At 43.5% G+C, this 16357-nt stretch overlaps 1 protein-coding gene across 3 annotated transcripts; it reads left to right on the top strand.

Moving 5' to 3' along the window:
* The first annotated feature begins 106 nt into the window (after positions 1-106).
* On the top strand, positions 107-15109 carry LOC149342814 (repulsive guidance molecule B-like). 3 transcript variants are annotated; one of them, XM_089545286.1, is made up of 6 exons: positions 107-281; positions 5796-6020; positions 8320-8498; positions 9410-9996; positions 12488-12571; positions 14573-15109. In XM_089545286.1, exons 2-5 carry the CDS (start codon positions 5813-5815, stop codon positions 12519-12521), a joined length of 1008 nt encoding a protein of 335 aa, XP_089401412.1. In that variant the 5' UTR covers positions 107-281; positions 5796-5812; the 3' UTR covers positions 12522-12571; positions 14573-15109. The 3 variants fall into 3 exon arrangements, with proteins under 3 accessions (XP_089401412.1, XP_089401411.1, XP_089401413.1); XM_089545285.1 differs by lacking the exon at positions 107-281 and adding an exon at positions 1981-2157; XM_089545287.1 differs by lacking the exon at positions 107-281 and adding an exon at positions 2259-3081.
* Positions 15110-16357: the final 1248 nt, after the last annotated feature.

Here is a 16357-nt window from a genome sequence, read left to right on the forward strand (position 1 = left end):
ATTGGTGGACACCAAATTTGTAATCAGTGACGTCACTGACTTGGTTGCCAGCAGCCTAAAGCGCGGGCAGCGCGGGCGGTCACTCCCCATGCGCTGACGTTCTGCATTCTGCATGTCACGCGGATGCTCCATCGCATAGGTTTTTTCCTGAAAATGGCTACGGTGTTGGAAATGGCAAGCTCACGGTCAAGCAGCTGTTCTGCGAGCTTAGAGAGTCATTCTCGCTTCTTTATATGTTCAACTTTTCTAGAGCCGGTGCAACGGCGGTGTTTTACCTCTTGGTTTGTGTGCTTCATAACCTAATTGTCAACACGCTCATCGAATTCTTTTGTTTTCAGTGTTCGTACTTCTGTGTCCATGGGTTGAATGCTTGCCTCAGGCTACGCGGAGCGTGATTCTAGCGCTAAATGTGTGTAAAATATGGGAGTAATGTCATTTTATTTTATTTCTCGCCTAGTGGAAGAGGCGCAGCGGTGTGGTGCACTCACTTTGGAAACGTAATTTCATTCACAACTGTTTATTCATTGTCCTCACGGCACATTGGTAAAACTGCAACGTAGTACACTAACATAAGGCAGGTGGTCATTGCAACGTGGCCGCGTCGAGCACGTGTTTCCTTTCTGCACGCCGATTTTTATTTTCGATTGTGTGCGTTGCCGTTGTATTTGTATTTCATAAATCCGCATCATCGACAGTTCAGCTTTTGTTAACTTATATTTTATTTCTCGTTTTATTTTGTACCGTATGTCTTCCGAGTCAACAAAGATTAATTAGAACAATTAATTTGAATTTCCTTCGGTTCCGTTCGTGGTTTTAGATGTTCCAGCTGATGTTTCTTGGTCAGGTTTGGGAAAATTCTAAACCTCGCTGACTGCCCGCTGGTAGACATCGAAAAGAGCAGCCGAAGTAGCACGCATACGTTAGGCCATTCACCTGGAGCAGCGACTTCAACGTGCCGTCGTTCCGTAAAAGAAGAAGAAAAAAGAAAGCAGCAGCATATCGTAGTTGGCACGACATACACGCTGACACCCAAAGATGACTTTTGGGGCCTGAGCATTCTTTCTCGCATTTTCTTTGGCCGGATGGATCAGTCGTGTGGTTCAGAAGCAAATGCGTGCGAAGATAAACCCCTGTTTACGTTGCAGACGAATGCACATATGAGCCAGCTAGGTGGCAACACGTGTACCGGACGTGCTCATGCTTTGTATCCATTTCCTACGCAGTTAAAAAAAAAAAAAAGCGAATACTTGTTCACTGTTTTTTAAAAACAAAATAATGTTTAGGTAATGCCACGTATGTCCACAAATGTTGCTACTTTTGTGAACGACCGGCGTCTGGGGACACAAATTTTACTTTTTTGTTTTGCCGGATGCCCTTCCGAATACAGACGTGTAGAAGAGAAAAAGCCCAAGCTTGCATGTCCACGTCCCCTGAAATCTGTGCTTGAACAGCAGAGCTGCTTGAAAAGTCTGCAACAGCGAACTGCGCGCGCTTCACCGTACAGTGCCTCCTTGTGCAACGAAATATATAAATTTAACCTCATATGAAAGTGAAAGAGTTTCACAGAATGCTTGTAAGACAGTCGATAAGATTACCGGGAAAAGTGGCAACCAACAAGCACTGAAAATAATGGGTCAATTCATGGGAATTTTAGAAGTCATCGCCTCTTCTCAAGCATGCAGTCCAGTTTCTCTCTTTCTCGACAAATCGTCAAATATTAATGAATTTCGTTGACCTTTGTCAGTCCACAAATGTGCGTTTTCGTTCACGCAACACACACAAAAGCGTTTACGAGCTCGCAAGCCAATAATGAAGGCGTACTACTCGGCATGAAGTTTCGTTACGCGTGCCCGCGACTCCTTGCATAGGTTCCTTGTCGACGCGAGCAGACGAACTCGAACCATGTTTGGAGTGACTGGGAAGTCCGCTAGAGGGCTTCACTCGTAGACAGTACAAAGCAAACACAACACGGCGGAAAAGATAAACACAACAATACGAAAAAAAAAAGGCGAAGAATTCAACACAAACATGGCGGCGTTATCATTGTGTTCATGGTGATCGCCGTGCTTCGCCGGTTAAACTTCCTGCCTTGTTTGATGATGCTACTACTTCGATGGCTTCTCTTCACGTTCGCCGTGCTTTCTACAGCGACGAGTTGTGAGTTGCGCTCGCGTGCTGTCTGTGCTCGTTTTTTTCTTCTTTTTCCGGATCTCGGTGCGATCGGAGTCGAAAACACTCTTCATGGATTTTAATTTCACCGAAAATTGAGATGAACCTAATTTCTGCTGCGTTCTTGGTCCGTACGCGTTCGGCTGCAGCGCATATTTTGCGTGGGTTAGGTCTTGTGCCGGCGATCGCGACAGTGTACGAGTGGGCGGTGCGCGCCCGCCTTGCTTCCGGGCGACCGCATGTTCGCTGGTCAAACTGTAGTCAGGTGCACCTTCTGGCGTGTTCATATCTGCCCTTCGTCGCAGTTTCAGCTGCGAGTAATGGATCGTTTCTCCAGCCGTTTGTCTTCTTGAAAACTTGTTTGGCGCAGTCGCGCGCAGTGCGTTGTTTCGTTCCAAATCGTCGCCAAGTCACGAGCATCGTGCATGACGTCGTGCCAGTGCGCATTCTTGTCGCTGCTGTCGCGTTTTTATTGGCTGTTCCTTAAAATGCAGCTGTGCACGCGTCGCGGTGTTGCTGACTTGCAAAAGAACTGAACGCGTGGCTGTAGAACATTATGGCGGAGCAGACGACAGATTGCAGATTATGTCGTTTTGCGGTTTCGCGCATCAGGACAGAGATTGTAAAGGCTACAGGTTCAGTAAACTTGCTCAAATGCACTCACCACGTGACCGGTACCAAGCGCGAAATATGTATTGGGAACTCGCCGAAAAGCGTATATCCCCTACCACGCGCTCATTTTTTTAAAGGACACTACGTTATTCGTATTCATTCCTTCCTCCATGACGTTATATGTGTAATGACGCAGTTAGGTTCGAAAAATCTCTCCATAATCTTTAAAAATGGACTTATGTTTTACCTGCGCCTGCGAGTGCCAAATCAGGTCTGTGAAACCCGCATGAAAGCTGAGAGGTGCGCATGAATTAGTTACCTTTGGTGTGCATATTGCAATTCAGACGCTTTTTATGATTGGCAGTCATTTTCTAGCTCCTACCGTAGTGCTAGCTTGTGCAGCTTTTGTTTTTGTGGACTGCACTGTGTAAGCTGTAAGAAATGCTTTCATTCCTGGTGACTTTGCTTCGCAATGCTTTTGTGAACAAACCAAAAGGATAAATATTAATAGCTTCCCTACTACGCAGCAGTATTCTATAGTGATTGTCATCCTACTGGAAACGACAGACATACGCCATGATTCTGTCGGTGCTCTTGTGTGCCGCATTTTGCAATGGGAGCAGTTTCACACTTCTGAATCACATGTAGTTTTGAAGCAGAACACATGGCATCTGCAGTTGCACTGTGACATAGCCATCTGTAGAGTGATACAAACAAAGGTCATTTTTGTTTTCATACACTCAACATGTGTAGCTTTACTCATATGCTTCTTTTGTGAAAACATTTTTTTTTTCCTTGTATATAGAAGTGGCGTGCATGTGGGGAAATCTCTGGGAATGAGAACAGCAAGAAATTGATTCAAAGATATCGCATGGAATGCTTTCTCTTTTGGCATTTTAAATATTTATGATACATGTTTAGCTGCGCTGATATTGATTTTGCCTTGATCGTTCTATGTGTTTGTCTTTCTAGAGGAAGCATAATGAGACCAGAAAATTTTTAAAAGAACCGAACAGCAACCATAGTCCTCTGCAGCAGGAAGGAGAGAATGATTCAGAGAGGATGTCAGGCAGAGATGCACAGTTTGTCCGCTGCTATTCAGCGCTTATTTACCAGTGGTGTTCAGAGGATTGGATTGAGAGGAACTGGCTAGAAAGAGTTAATGGAGAACACTGTACTAACCTTTGGTTTTCTTTCCTGCAACTTGGGGAATAAATGGTGGTACGTTAGTAAGGACTTATAGATAGGCAAAGCAATGACAAGCTTCAGAATCGATGTGCAGAAAAAAAAGTAACTTTTAACAGTCTGAAAACAGACCTACAATTGATGATAATTAGTTTGAAACTGGAAATAGCATCATGAAAAGAAAATTACTAGAAGAATAAGGTTTGGCTGGAGTACATTTGGCACCTAGTACTTTCAGAGTTACGAACATCAGCCCTAAAAAAGACATCATCAGCCCCTCATCATGATGATCATCATCATCATCAAAAAGAACATCAGCCCCTGATATCCCTAAAAAAAAAAAAGTACTCACTGCCAGTACTCACCTGTGAAGCCGAAGCTTAGAGGCTACTGAAAAAGTAAATGGTAGCAGTGACATTAAAAGAACACGTGGACCCAAGGGTAAAAGCAAGTTAATGATATAATACTGGGAATGAAGAGGAAATGGAGGTGAACAGGACATCTAGCATGGAGAAGCAATAACCGATGGCCTGTTAGAGTAACAGAGTGGATGACAAGACAGGGAGAACTTAGCCAAAGATGGCAAAGGGTCAGATAGAGAGAAGAGATTAGTAAAATTTCTTGCAATAAGGTGGTCACAGCTATAACAACGCAGTGCTGACTGGAGATCAAATGGAGGAGCCGAGCTGCTCCTGAATGTGATGATGCATTTTTGTTTGGGGTCTTAAGCTTATGGGCTGTGCACATGCATGCAGTGAATTTTGTTCATATGTGAAGAAAATTATAGGATTAATGAACCGAATGCTCCATGCATTTTACAGCGATAGCTGTTAAGCCTGTTCCTGGGTTTTGCGTTGTAATAGTAGTAGTACATTATAGTATGCGTCGTTGTCGGCGTAACCGGTGGGTATGTTGCCATGGGAACCACTGTGAGGGTGGTTACCATGGAAAGAGAAAAGTATTATGTAAGCGTAGGAATCTGTAACTAGTGGGTGGTTACCAAGCCATTTGGAAGGTGGTTTTTGTGGAAGGACGAGAGTCAAGTCCAACTTCCTCCACAAAAGTTTTGAAAATTGGTAAATTGTAAGATACTGTTATGAAAATATTGAAGGTAGTGGTCCATTCTTCTTATAGGTAGCAAAATCTTTTTTTTTAAGTGTTTCCATCAATCGCATTGAACAGTTAAGACTGCCGTAGAAAACCAATGGGGAACAATTTTGACGGCAGCAAAAACGTCAATAGAAAAAAGAAATCTAAAACTGGCACCGGGTGATCTGTGGATATATTGATTGTTAGAGTGAAATCTTACATTTTATGAAAAAATTGTGTTCATAAACGGTTTCCTGCTCAAAAATGTTTTTATCCAGAATTGCTGGGTATGATCTTGAGAGTGGAGAATCCCCATTCGGAGGATGTTTACGTTGGTAGGAGGGGAGGGTATGGCGTGAGCATGGGAAAGCTTAACCAGAGGGTAGTTATTATTTTATATATTTTTCTATGCTGCCCACCTCTTTAGGGATATTTACAGGAGTGGGTTTGAATTGTGCCTGAAAATCTTAGTGCATGGGCATTTTTTCATTTTGCCAGGGTGAAATGCTACCACTTTGGTTAGGCACTGAACCAGTGCCGTGGTGCTAATTAGTGCAGCCACTATTATTAAAGTAAAAAGGTGAAGTTGCTGATTGCTATTGATTGAAGGGCTATCTTTCTGCTGTGTTTTGCGAACACGATGCAACAGTTGTGCTGAGTTTATGGAAGCCGCCGAGCTGTGTCTGAGGTGTAATTTTTTGCTCTTATTTTTGCATATGCGGTTCACACGCGCATGGCAGTGGATGAGTGCGGCATCATGAATTGCTATGCCAACTATGAAGATGGCTCGTGCGACAACGTGGCAGAATTTCGGTCCTGCCTTACTCGTGTGGCCAAGGAGTGTGCTCATAACATCCGATACAGATCCATAGTGTCTCGGTTGAACAAACTGAACTGCAGTGAGGCCGCCCCTGCGGAAACATCGACATCCAACCCAGCCAAGGAGACATGCATTTGGCGATCTGGTGAGTGCATTTCATACGCTAACTACTTGAGACACAGCGTAGGGATGATGGTAGTGTTTGGAATGTTGCCAGCTTTAGCTGTTGTACTGGATCATATTTGCACGCGGTGATGATGGCAGTCGGGCAGGTAGGAGACAGCTGTAGGCTTTGAAAGCAAACCGTTTTATTGGGTGAACCTGTGCCCTCAAAAGTATTTGAACTCGATGTTGGTGATGGCAGCAAGTGAACTGGGTGGTCGCTGAAGATCAGACTGGCTGTTGCTCTTTTCCATGCTAAATTTAGAAGTTAACACCAAGCCTTCGAGATGAGGCACCAAGAACACCTACCTACAACAATCTTGAATGTCGTCGAAACAGTTGTGCAGTTACAATCCTTCCAGAGAAATCTGGCTGCCTCTGACGTGACAAAATGATAAACCACGCAGCAACGAGTTTGAACAATTAAAAAAAAACATTACAAACGTTTGTGGCAGTATGGGAACGGAACAAAAAAAAGTACACACAGTTTGCCTGTAGGGGCCTAGTGTTCCTAAGCATGACAAATTGTTCACGAGCAAACGCCCTAACATGTAAAGGTCTTTTGGAAGGTATGTAGAGTGGATGTGACTTGAGTAAATAGAAATTGTCGTCAAAGGAGAAAGCCAGTTTTAAGATTGTAAGATCGGCTGCAGCAGGTATGGAGCTACTGTAAGGTACAGTCACCTGCAGTGAAAAGGGAGTATAATGGCTCCGAACACAGATCACGATAGCAGCCCTTCAGCACCCTGCATGTTTGACTAGCAGTGGAAGGAAACACAGAACACTGGCTGTGCTTTGTTTGGTGTGTTGTTTGCAGTGATGATAAATCCAGCTGTAGCAGCAAGGGTTACCAGGTTACCAGTTTGCACTTGCCAGCCACATATCATGTGTTGCATTGTGGCAACGCTGCAGAACTAGTCTATTCCTTTGAATCGCAGTTAACCAACAATGGAGAAAAGCAGTCACATTAAGTGAAAAATTTTTTTTTTAGCACTGAATTGCACGGCTGAGAGAAGCCAAAGCTGTATTGTGTCTGTGACAGCATGTTTATGCAGACACCCTACTCTTGTCAGCATGCACCAGTCTCATAAATTGTGTTTTTTAAACGTAACGTGTCTGTCACCATCCTCTGCCAGAAGCACACATTGGTCTTTGTGCTGTCATGAGCTTTATGAAAGGTAACATGGGAGTGCATGGCTGGTTGATGCTTTGTTTCCACATGTTGGGCCAGCTTGTGGTGAAATGCTGAAACAATAGGAGAGAGTGACGCTGCTCCCTTGACAGGCTGAATCCCTGTCAAGCATGAAACTTTTGTTCACCATGTGCATTGTTTAAAACCTTCCCATGGCCACAGCATCCACACATGCACGAAAATGGAAAGAAATGGAATCAAATGGAAAGAAAAGCGAGAGGAAGGAAATGAATGAAATGCACATTCTGAGCAACTAAGCTGTCGCTGCCGAAAGCCATTAAAAGCAGCGTGCACCTCTGGTGTTTGCCATGAATTATGTGGCGTTTTGTAGCCTTCAGTGTTGTTCATGAAATTAGCACTTAGTATGCACATTTGTTTTTTTTTGGTTGTACCTTACTTTGATTTTTTTTTTGTGAACATTGGGGCTGAGGTAAAGTGAGCCAAAGCTTATTCCCTTCCTCTCTTCCCTCCTTGGATCTAGATCGGGTGCAGAGCTTTTGTGATGAAAAATGCTCAGTAAATTTAGAGGAATTCAGTTTTAACAAACGAGTTGCAGTCTTGCAAAGGAGAGTAGGTACTAGTGAGCCGATTTCTGTTTTGTGGCATGTTTATTATGCCTCCTGGGTGTTGCCTTTCTGCATTACGGCTCCTGGAATGTTTTAGGTCTCATGAAAATGCGGCTACTTAATTGTTGTCAAAGTGAGCTTTACTGTTGCCAAAGCAAGCTGGTTCCACTTCTTTGAGTTTTCGCCCTGCAACTTCCCTTTCTATGAAAACTTAAACAAGTGGGGGGATGAGAGAAGCCTCGACCCAGTGACATACAATTTTCATCTAGAGGACTTGCCTTCGACTAAGAAACACAAGTCGTCAGATGGAGGACAAGTCCTTTTTCTTCGATTTTCTCTGTTCTACTGTGAATCCTTTTGTACATATAATGCCCTTTAGAGGATTTCTACTCCATGTTGTCAGGTTGGAAAGCGGGGCCTGAAGAGTTGATGTGATCATCAAAGAACCCCTGTAAGAGCTAGGGATGGTGGCACAACGAATATAATTTCTTTGTTTTCAACTTCCCTTTGTTCTCTTGGAACAGGTGAGCCGGAGGAGGACTGGCGCCAGTGTAGCCTCTATGGAGACACTCACCTGCGTACCTTTGGTGGAGAGCTGCAGACTTGCCGTGCCATTGGTGCTCGGCCCCTGGTTGACAACACATACTTTGCAGTGCAAGTCACGAATAGTCCATTTGGCAACAAGGCCACCGTACTGTCCAAGGTGTGTGCAATTATTTTTCACTTGTTAAGACACTAGCCAAAAGGCTGTTGCAGTTGGTGACAGTGTACCTTGGGAACTGCCCAGTGTTGTTTCGCTAGAGGAGGTTCAGGATCCGGGAAATGCTAATATTAGTCGGAGATGTAGGACTTATTTTCAGTACCCTAGGTTGGAAAAGAAAATGCAGAATAGTAGAATAGTTTAATCTGCTGCTTTCTCCTGGATTACCATTTTTTTTACGTCTTCGTATATAGTCACAATCATAATGCTTAAGATCTTTGAAGTAGTTCAGCATGATTGGCACATCAATCTGTCTGTGTTAAGCCACTGAACAATTTATGGTGGCTGCTTCATCAACAGCGGTGGTGTTATTGCATGAAGCCCTGCACTAATGGCTTCTTGATCATTCACTGACACTCTGATTAGAGTTCTGACATACTGAGGGGTTGTTTCTATGAAAAAAAAAGTTGGCATATTGTTTCTGTTATGAAAAAATTTGTAGTCATATCCGCACTGATGCTGGTCAAAACCACTGGAGGAATGCATTTACTTTTTTTAGATGCTGACCACGGCAAGAATCACTGGTGGTAATGTCTTTGAACATCTTCTTCTTAAGGGAGTTCGCATAGAAGCTCATGTGTTTTATCAGGCTGTCTTTTTCTTTGTCGACTGCTTCTTCCCCTTCGTCTACTTTTTCTTCCAAGCCTATGTGGATAACTTGAATAATGTATCATTCTATCTGTGTGGCTATGCATACAGTTCAGTTTTGGGTGCTCTTTATTGTAAGCCAGCTTGGGTCTATGAAAACTGTTGTGCTTACACAGAAAGCCACAATGTGACAGGCACTGTAAACTGTGATAGTAGATGTTAGATACATTCCTGCATTTAAAAAGGGACTCTCTGGTGTGTTGCAGGTTACAGTGGTGATCCGTGCTCATGGAAGCTGTGCAGTGGAGAAGACCTACGAAGCAGACATTAAGGACAACCCACTGCCCAGGGTCTTTACTGACGGGGCAACCTTGGCGGGCAAGGGAGTAAGCCTGATGACACTCAGCCCGAACCGCGTGGAGCTCCTCCTGACGCACGCAGGGGCCCGGTTGCTGATAAGGCGGCAGGGAGACTTTCTCTCAGTGGCACTCCGCCTTCCGCTGACTCTTGCTGGCGAGCAGCCACTGCAGCTGTGCCTTCGGGGCTGCTCTGCCTCTGAGCGCCTCCCAGCGCCCCACGGGGAGCCTGCCTGGCTGCTGGAAGAAGCAGATGTGGCGTGTCGCGCTGCAAACTTGACAGGTGCCTACCTGGATGCGTGTGTGTTTGATGTGTTAGCTACGGGACAGAAGGACATGGCAGCCGAAGCCAGTGGGGCGGCTGTGGCCGATCTACAGGAACTGGGTGCGATGATGGCACACCGCATTGTCCAGCAGCCTTCTGCGGCGATGGAGAGGAGAGCCTCAGCTGCGGCCATTTTTGTTGGTCTCCTGCTGGCAGCAGGATTGCATGCAAGGTGAGTATTGTTTGTTTGTTCTTTGGGGTTTAACGTCCCAAAGCAACTCAGGCCATGAGGGACGCCGTTGTGAAGGGCTCCAGAAATTTCGACCACCTGGGGTTCTTTAACGTGCACTGACATCGCACAGTACACGGGCCTCTAGAATTTCACCTCCATCGAAATTCGGCCGCTGCGGCCGGGATCGAACCCGCGTCTTTCGGGTTAGCAGCCGAGCGCCGTAACCACTGAGTCACTGCAGCGGGGCTGAGTGTTGTCACTAATACTTGGAGTATGAATGTACTGAATAGGAAGACGCATTGCTTGGCATGATTTCAAGAGGGTGGCTGGATTAAAAAAAAAAAAAGGAAGGTGTGAGCAGATCTGCACGCACTTTGTAGCCACCTTGTGGGCACAGTGTAAGCATTCCACGATGTGCTTCACTTTAGGTTCACGGGCAGAACAGACCAACGGGGGAATGTTTCAGTGCACCTGCGTATGCTTTTTAAAAGCATCCACGGAATGCCTCGGGGCAATAACTGACAGTCTAAAATATGTGACATAGCCTGGTGACAGTTATCATTTCAGCCTCAGGTGCTGTCACAATGTTGAAATTCTTCTGTGGCAGGCTATGAGAATTTTTTTCTACTGCGTATTCTTGCTTTGAGGAACAGGGGCACCTGTGTGTATGGGGCCTGCACATGAGAAGCATTTACCACCTTTGTGCGAACTTTTCAGGTGTGGAGTTATGTAAAGGGGTGAGACGGTTTGCTCTCTGTATTGTGATGGCATATAGTAGTTGAGCATTAGATAAATAAAATCAACGTAACAAATTATGCGTTGCTCAAGTACTGTTTATGGCAGCCCTACTGCTGCTGAGTATAAACATTATCTCTGTGATTGTGTATTAAACTGGAATTAACCAAATGTAGCATTGTTGGCTTCCAGGTTATGCTCAGGGTTCACTTCTTCATCTGTTGTCTGTTTAGTTTAATAACTGGAGCAAATCTTACAGTAGCTTAATGGGCGTGACATTCTGCTAATGAGCGCAAGATTGCAAGCTCAGTCCCGGCTATCGCAGCCATATTTGGATGTAGATTTGATGGATGTGTAGAGACTTTGGGGCACATTAAAGAACTCCGACTGTTGAAGTTAATGCAGAGGCTTCTGTACAGTATGCCTCATAGTTGCTTCCTCAACTTTGACGTGTGAAAAGTTGTTAGTTGTTATTAACTGGTACTCAGCATAACACATACTACTTTTTCAGATGTTTGTATTAACAGTGTTATTGCTCAAAGGTGGCTTTCACAATAATTTATTCTTCTTGAAATTCCACTGCTGTTTTCTCTCTTGATTCTTCAGAGCTATCGTGTTGAAAGTTTTCGCCTGTTTTCACTGGTTGAAAACTTCTGTCATTGGTTTTAATTGAATATTTAGTTCGCACATGAGCAGAAAAAACTGCTTGCTTGCCGACAATCCTACAACGCTCCTTACCCTTCAAAATGTGTGCATTGTTTTGTTTTGACTCACATAGTGATGTGAATAAATTGTTTTGTGAAGAGGCATTTTGCTATTGTTGTGTGTAGTCATAAGTGAACTCCAACTAATGCACTTGCATGAACATACCACTTGGATGCATGTTGTAATGGCCATTGCTGATGTGCCATGAAGCACAGCTAGCATTGCTTCCATCTAGAGCACAGCTATGGTATATCCTAGAGTCCAGTGACAACAGTTATAAGTAGCTCTGAGCTCGAAACGGCTTCCTGCCGAGTGTGCGCTGCCGCTTGGAAAATTGCTCATTTTGACTGTTCCTGAAAGGAATGGTGTAGCCAGTTAATGTAGTCACATTTCGAACAAAATGAAAAAAAAGTAAGCCTTTGTGTGTGAGAAAGCCTAATGGACAAGATCTTTAATGCGCATAATAGAATCTTTGCTATCTTTTTTCAACTTGTGATGCCACTGTTGTGTATGGTATTGATATGCAGCTAAATTTATCTTTGCCCCTTTGGTTAACCTTGTGCACGGAGTATGATAGGCAAGATCACTGTCTTGAGAGGTATACTGTCTTTTTGTCTGAGACTCTTAGTTGCCTTATGGACACTGCACATTCAGTTTAATACACTGTTTTTTTTTTTTTTTTTGAGGTTGATATCAATATCTATATCCTCAGGGTGGTAAACATCACTCTGGACGATGCGTGATCACAGTTGAGTCGTTCTGTATCATTTTATAACGTGTTCTTCAAATGACCATACGTTTTACATTTAAGGTTTATTTTTGTGTTTTGCTATCCTTCACTTAAAGATTTTGTTTGTGACCAGTTGTTAGAAATTCACTTTATATGCAATCAGCTTCTCAGCATAGGAACTTGTGTGCATGGATGTTGTGTGAACAAAATGTGACGGTTGTGTTCGTTTTGGATGAATTACAACAAGGCTGCCTTTGGCTGCTTTGGATATTGGCCATTGAAGTTAGGGCACATGAATAACATGGCTGCTTTTTGTTGCAGAGGCTGCACAGTATTGGCAGGAGCAGTGAGATGAAGCAGTAGTCATGTATAGCCCTGCACTCTGGGGTGGACTTAAATCATGAGGTAAGTAACATGAGGTAATATATTCCCATAGATTTAGTGTACAAAGGGCATTTGCTCAATTGTCTGCAACTTATTGGTTCCGAATGTGTAGGTAATCTTATCTTGCAGTAGGCATTTTAGAGGTGCCTCTCGCTGCATACACAAGGTTGTATCACATACACATGCTTTGCATCTTATGCTCTGGCAAGACCACTGGACATTCACTTTTACTGGGTCCACCTGTCATCATTTGTGTGCAGAACTAGTCCCACTAAGTTGAAAAATGGGTTCTCACTGAGTGATATGTAAAGCCCCTAGTTTCCTGTGATTCTACGATTCCGGGAAAAATCGCAGATATGAGTATTTTATTTTTTGTGGATTGAATGTTTGCAGCCACATTCTTTCCTTTTTTATGTTACTGTTGTTGCGGAAATCGGTAGGAACGGCACAATGGTACGGAAATGATTAATTTACCATATATGTGTGAATATAACTCGATGGGGGAGTTTGAGACATGAGGAGAATTTTGAAAGAAATATTATTACGATTATAACCCAATCTCAAACTGGTCAGACCATCCGTATCTGCCACCGCTGTGACGGCGCCGCTTGTTTCGTGCTACCCATTCCTGCACTTATGCAACATTCTTTGCGTTCCTTACTCCGCTCTTTCAGTGCCTTCTTACTGTCAACAACTCGTTCCGCCTTCTTTCCACAACAGTAGCCACTCTCTCCTTTGCACCTATGCATTGCGTGCTTTGCCCCAAGCTTACTGAAAAGCTGCCTTCACCTACCGGCTTGCAAGCCTGGTGGCGTAGGTCACTTTAACTATCTTGCATAATGGAGAGAAAAAAGAAACGCTCGCTGTATTGTACAATCGCGAGTACAAAAAGTTAGTACAGTTACATAATCAGAGCAACGAAAATTTTCATGTTATATTTGTTTCAGGAAAAAGTTTCATGTTATATTTGTATTAACAGGGTGATCATTTGAGTTCTTTTGAAAGTAATAATCCGGAGATGAACAAAGTTCTGCTGATGCTTTGACATGCTTGATTTCCTATCCTCTCATGCAACCTTACATACCAAGTGGGGCAGCTCTGGCGACAATGTGCTAACATCCTTTTATGGAATACCAGTGCCTTTCGAAAGGAGTGCTGCTAGTAATGGCAAAAAGCTTTTTAGTTTTGAGCAATGCCCAGCATCGTTTCGGGGGCTTCCTCTCATTGTGGTATTGGGCTGTCCAGAAACGAAAGTGTCAAACGAGTGCCAAACTTTTGTAGGGCCGTATCCCACCTGTGGGCATGGTCACCACAGCGGACGTAGGGTTATGCAACAACATCATCAGTGAAATAATCCAGTTGCTGTGAGGGTACTAAGCTATACAAGTGCTGTTCTTCGAATCAAGAGGGCACTGAACACTACTTGGTGTTGAATCGCAACAGACACCTTGGGTTTTAATTAAGGTACATTTAGAGTATGCGAGGCATTTAAAAAAAAAATCTTAATTATTTGATATCTTTCATGGGATATTGTGATTCAACAGTATGCCATATTGGGCTAATTGGTTTACATTCATCTTAAGGGTCTGCTCCAGTTGTCAGTCTGTGGCCGTGTCGTCTTACTTCTCCGTGTCCTGTGGTTGCCGTGCAAATCCTTAAGATGAATATTGCAGATTCTTTGTGCTCCATTCATGGTATTTCAAGTCTTCTGCCACAGAATGCCAGTGGCCTTAGTGGTGTATATACAACATGCACGCATGCACGCACGGAGTAAATATGCTGTGTTACCCTGACTGCCAGCAGCACAGAAATTGGCTGATAGGGGGAGCAGTCCTTAGTAGCTTTCATGTAACATTGAAGATAGGATGACGTGTGTTCTCGTGCTGGGCGCTTGTTGCTCCTAGCGGTACATGTGCAGCTGTGTTGGCTATTCACGTGTAACTACATCCAACGTTCATGTGTATATCTTTAAGTTACAATACGGTCTGCTGACTCTGGTTGGTTGTTGTGAATTATTTCCAGGCATAGGAGTGAAGTGGGTAAAGCCGCAGTTGTGTGCAAGAGCCATTTCCTGCAATCTCTGGAAATTCATCACGGGAGTGTAACTGAAGCCCGGATCAATCTCTCAGCATCATCCAAAAGACTGCCATTTACAGCCACTGGCCGTAGTGCTGTCTGTTCTCAGGAACTCTCCGAGGCGTCGTGCGCAGTTGTGTGCCTGTGTGCTCAGTATGAATACGTTTTAGTTTTTCTGCAGTTGCGTGGATGACACTGTGTGAAAAAAAAAAAAGGAAGTGACAGCAGTAATGGTGAGTAATTGCGCACTCAAGAGAATCTAAGTGCCATAAGTGTGCACATGATCGGTTACCTGCCAAGTGAACAACGGCATGTTAGTGAATCTACTTCCTTTAGATCATAGTGCTTTGGAACTACTACCGTAGTTTAGGTAACAGACCTTTTATATGTATCTATACATCTATATTATATATACTATATATATATATCTATACCTATATGTATATATTTTTAAGGCAATAAATATGTAAGTTATGACTGTAACATGTTTGGATGTGCTTGCTTATAATTGAAGTCGTGCTGTCACATTAGCCTTACACTTTTTGCCGGTGTGCGAGAGTTGCTTTGTCAGCATAGTGACGATTAAGGTGCTGTATGGCACTCCATATTGCTCCATATCTGCTGTTGATGGCGTAACTGTGTGTGCTTGGAAGTGCCAGGGAATGCAAACTTCCGCAATGAAGTCTATGCGGTGGTTGTCGTAGACCTCCTTAATGATTGTAATCAAAAGCTCTACCAGTGATTCTACCAGTGATTTTCTCTACACTGTGCAACTTATGCTTCCACGCAGACCCACACCAGGACTGTTTGTCGTGAAGAAAAGGTCTGAGGCACAATTTTCCTGTTTTAAATAAGAAGGCTAAGCAGTTTTATGATCAGGTGTTTGCTAGCTTCACTTGCATGAAAGGCTGACCACCAAGGCCCGATGTCCTCATGTGAGGACGTGTGAAGAATTGCACGCTGCATTTATTACCGTTATCAGAGTGAAAAGGTTCTGCTTAAGTTATCATGTCCAGTAAACCTGAGAAGCATTACAAAATTATCAGCACGCCTAAGCAAGTAGCTATGGAGTAAAAAACCTTGGAGCATGTATAAAGCACGAAGTGAAAAATTGAGCACATATCAATAAGAGGACCTTTTGTATCGGTTTCACATTTGATGTTTTATGAATATAAGGCTGCAAAAAAAAAATTTTTTTCAGGTGAGGACACCAAGGCTGAAAGGGTTAAATCTATTATGCCAATTGCCTTTTCTCTACTCTCTTTCTTTCACAGGTGCTGTAGTCTTCGTCCCCTTATTTCTATTTACTGAAAATCGACTGCAGTGACTGCTTTTGTTCTTAAAGCAATCGGCTCCATTATGGCTTCACATTCTGGAAGCTGGAGGGCTGTGTGCTGGGTCAATGTGTGCTGTGGAGTCTCCCTGTCTTGCATACGAAAACAAATTTTCTATGATATCAAATTATGTTTGCCATTAGGATTTCGTCTTCAAGCAATCAGCCTTTGGCTCAAAACTGAAGTGCTTCGCTCAGAATTGTTGCAAAAGATAACCCTTTTAATTTTTTGCTTAGCCACTTTGTAGTATGTTTGTTTATCGAGAATTTTGTTTTGGCAAAGAAGGTTTTAGAAATCTCATACTTTGTTTCAAGTTTGCTTTGTTATTTTTACCTTCCCTTGACATCTATTTACCCAGCACTAAATTCTCCTCCTCCACATAGTATTGATACTACAC

This window comes from Amblyomma mixtum, chromosome 5, assembly GCF_055824585.1.
Source record: "Amblyomma mixtum isolate Tamu chromosome 5, ASM5582458v1, whole genome shotgun sequence".
Classification (NCBI taxonomy): Eukaryota; Metazoa; Arthropoda; class Arachnida; order Ixodida; family Ixodidae; genus Amblyomma; species Amblyomma mixtum.

Excerpts from the sequence above, each read along its gene's own strand:
- LOC149342814 (XM_089545285.1), top strand. The coding sequence starts at position 2,052 with ATGGTGATCGCCGTGCTTCGCCGGTTAAACTTCCTGCCTTGTTTGATG. Across the intron at positions 6,021-8,319 it reads GACATGCATTTGGCGATCTG|GTGAGCCGGAGGAGGACTGG; the intron begins GTGAGTGCATTT and ends CTCTTGGAACAG. Across the intron at positions 9,997-12,487 it reads GCAGCAGGATTGCATGCAAG|AGGCTGCACAGTATTGGCAG; the intron begins GTGAGTATTGTT and ends TTTTTGTTGCAG.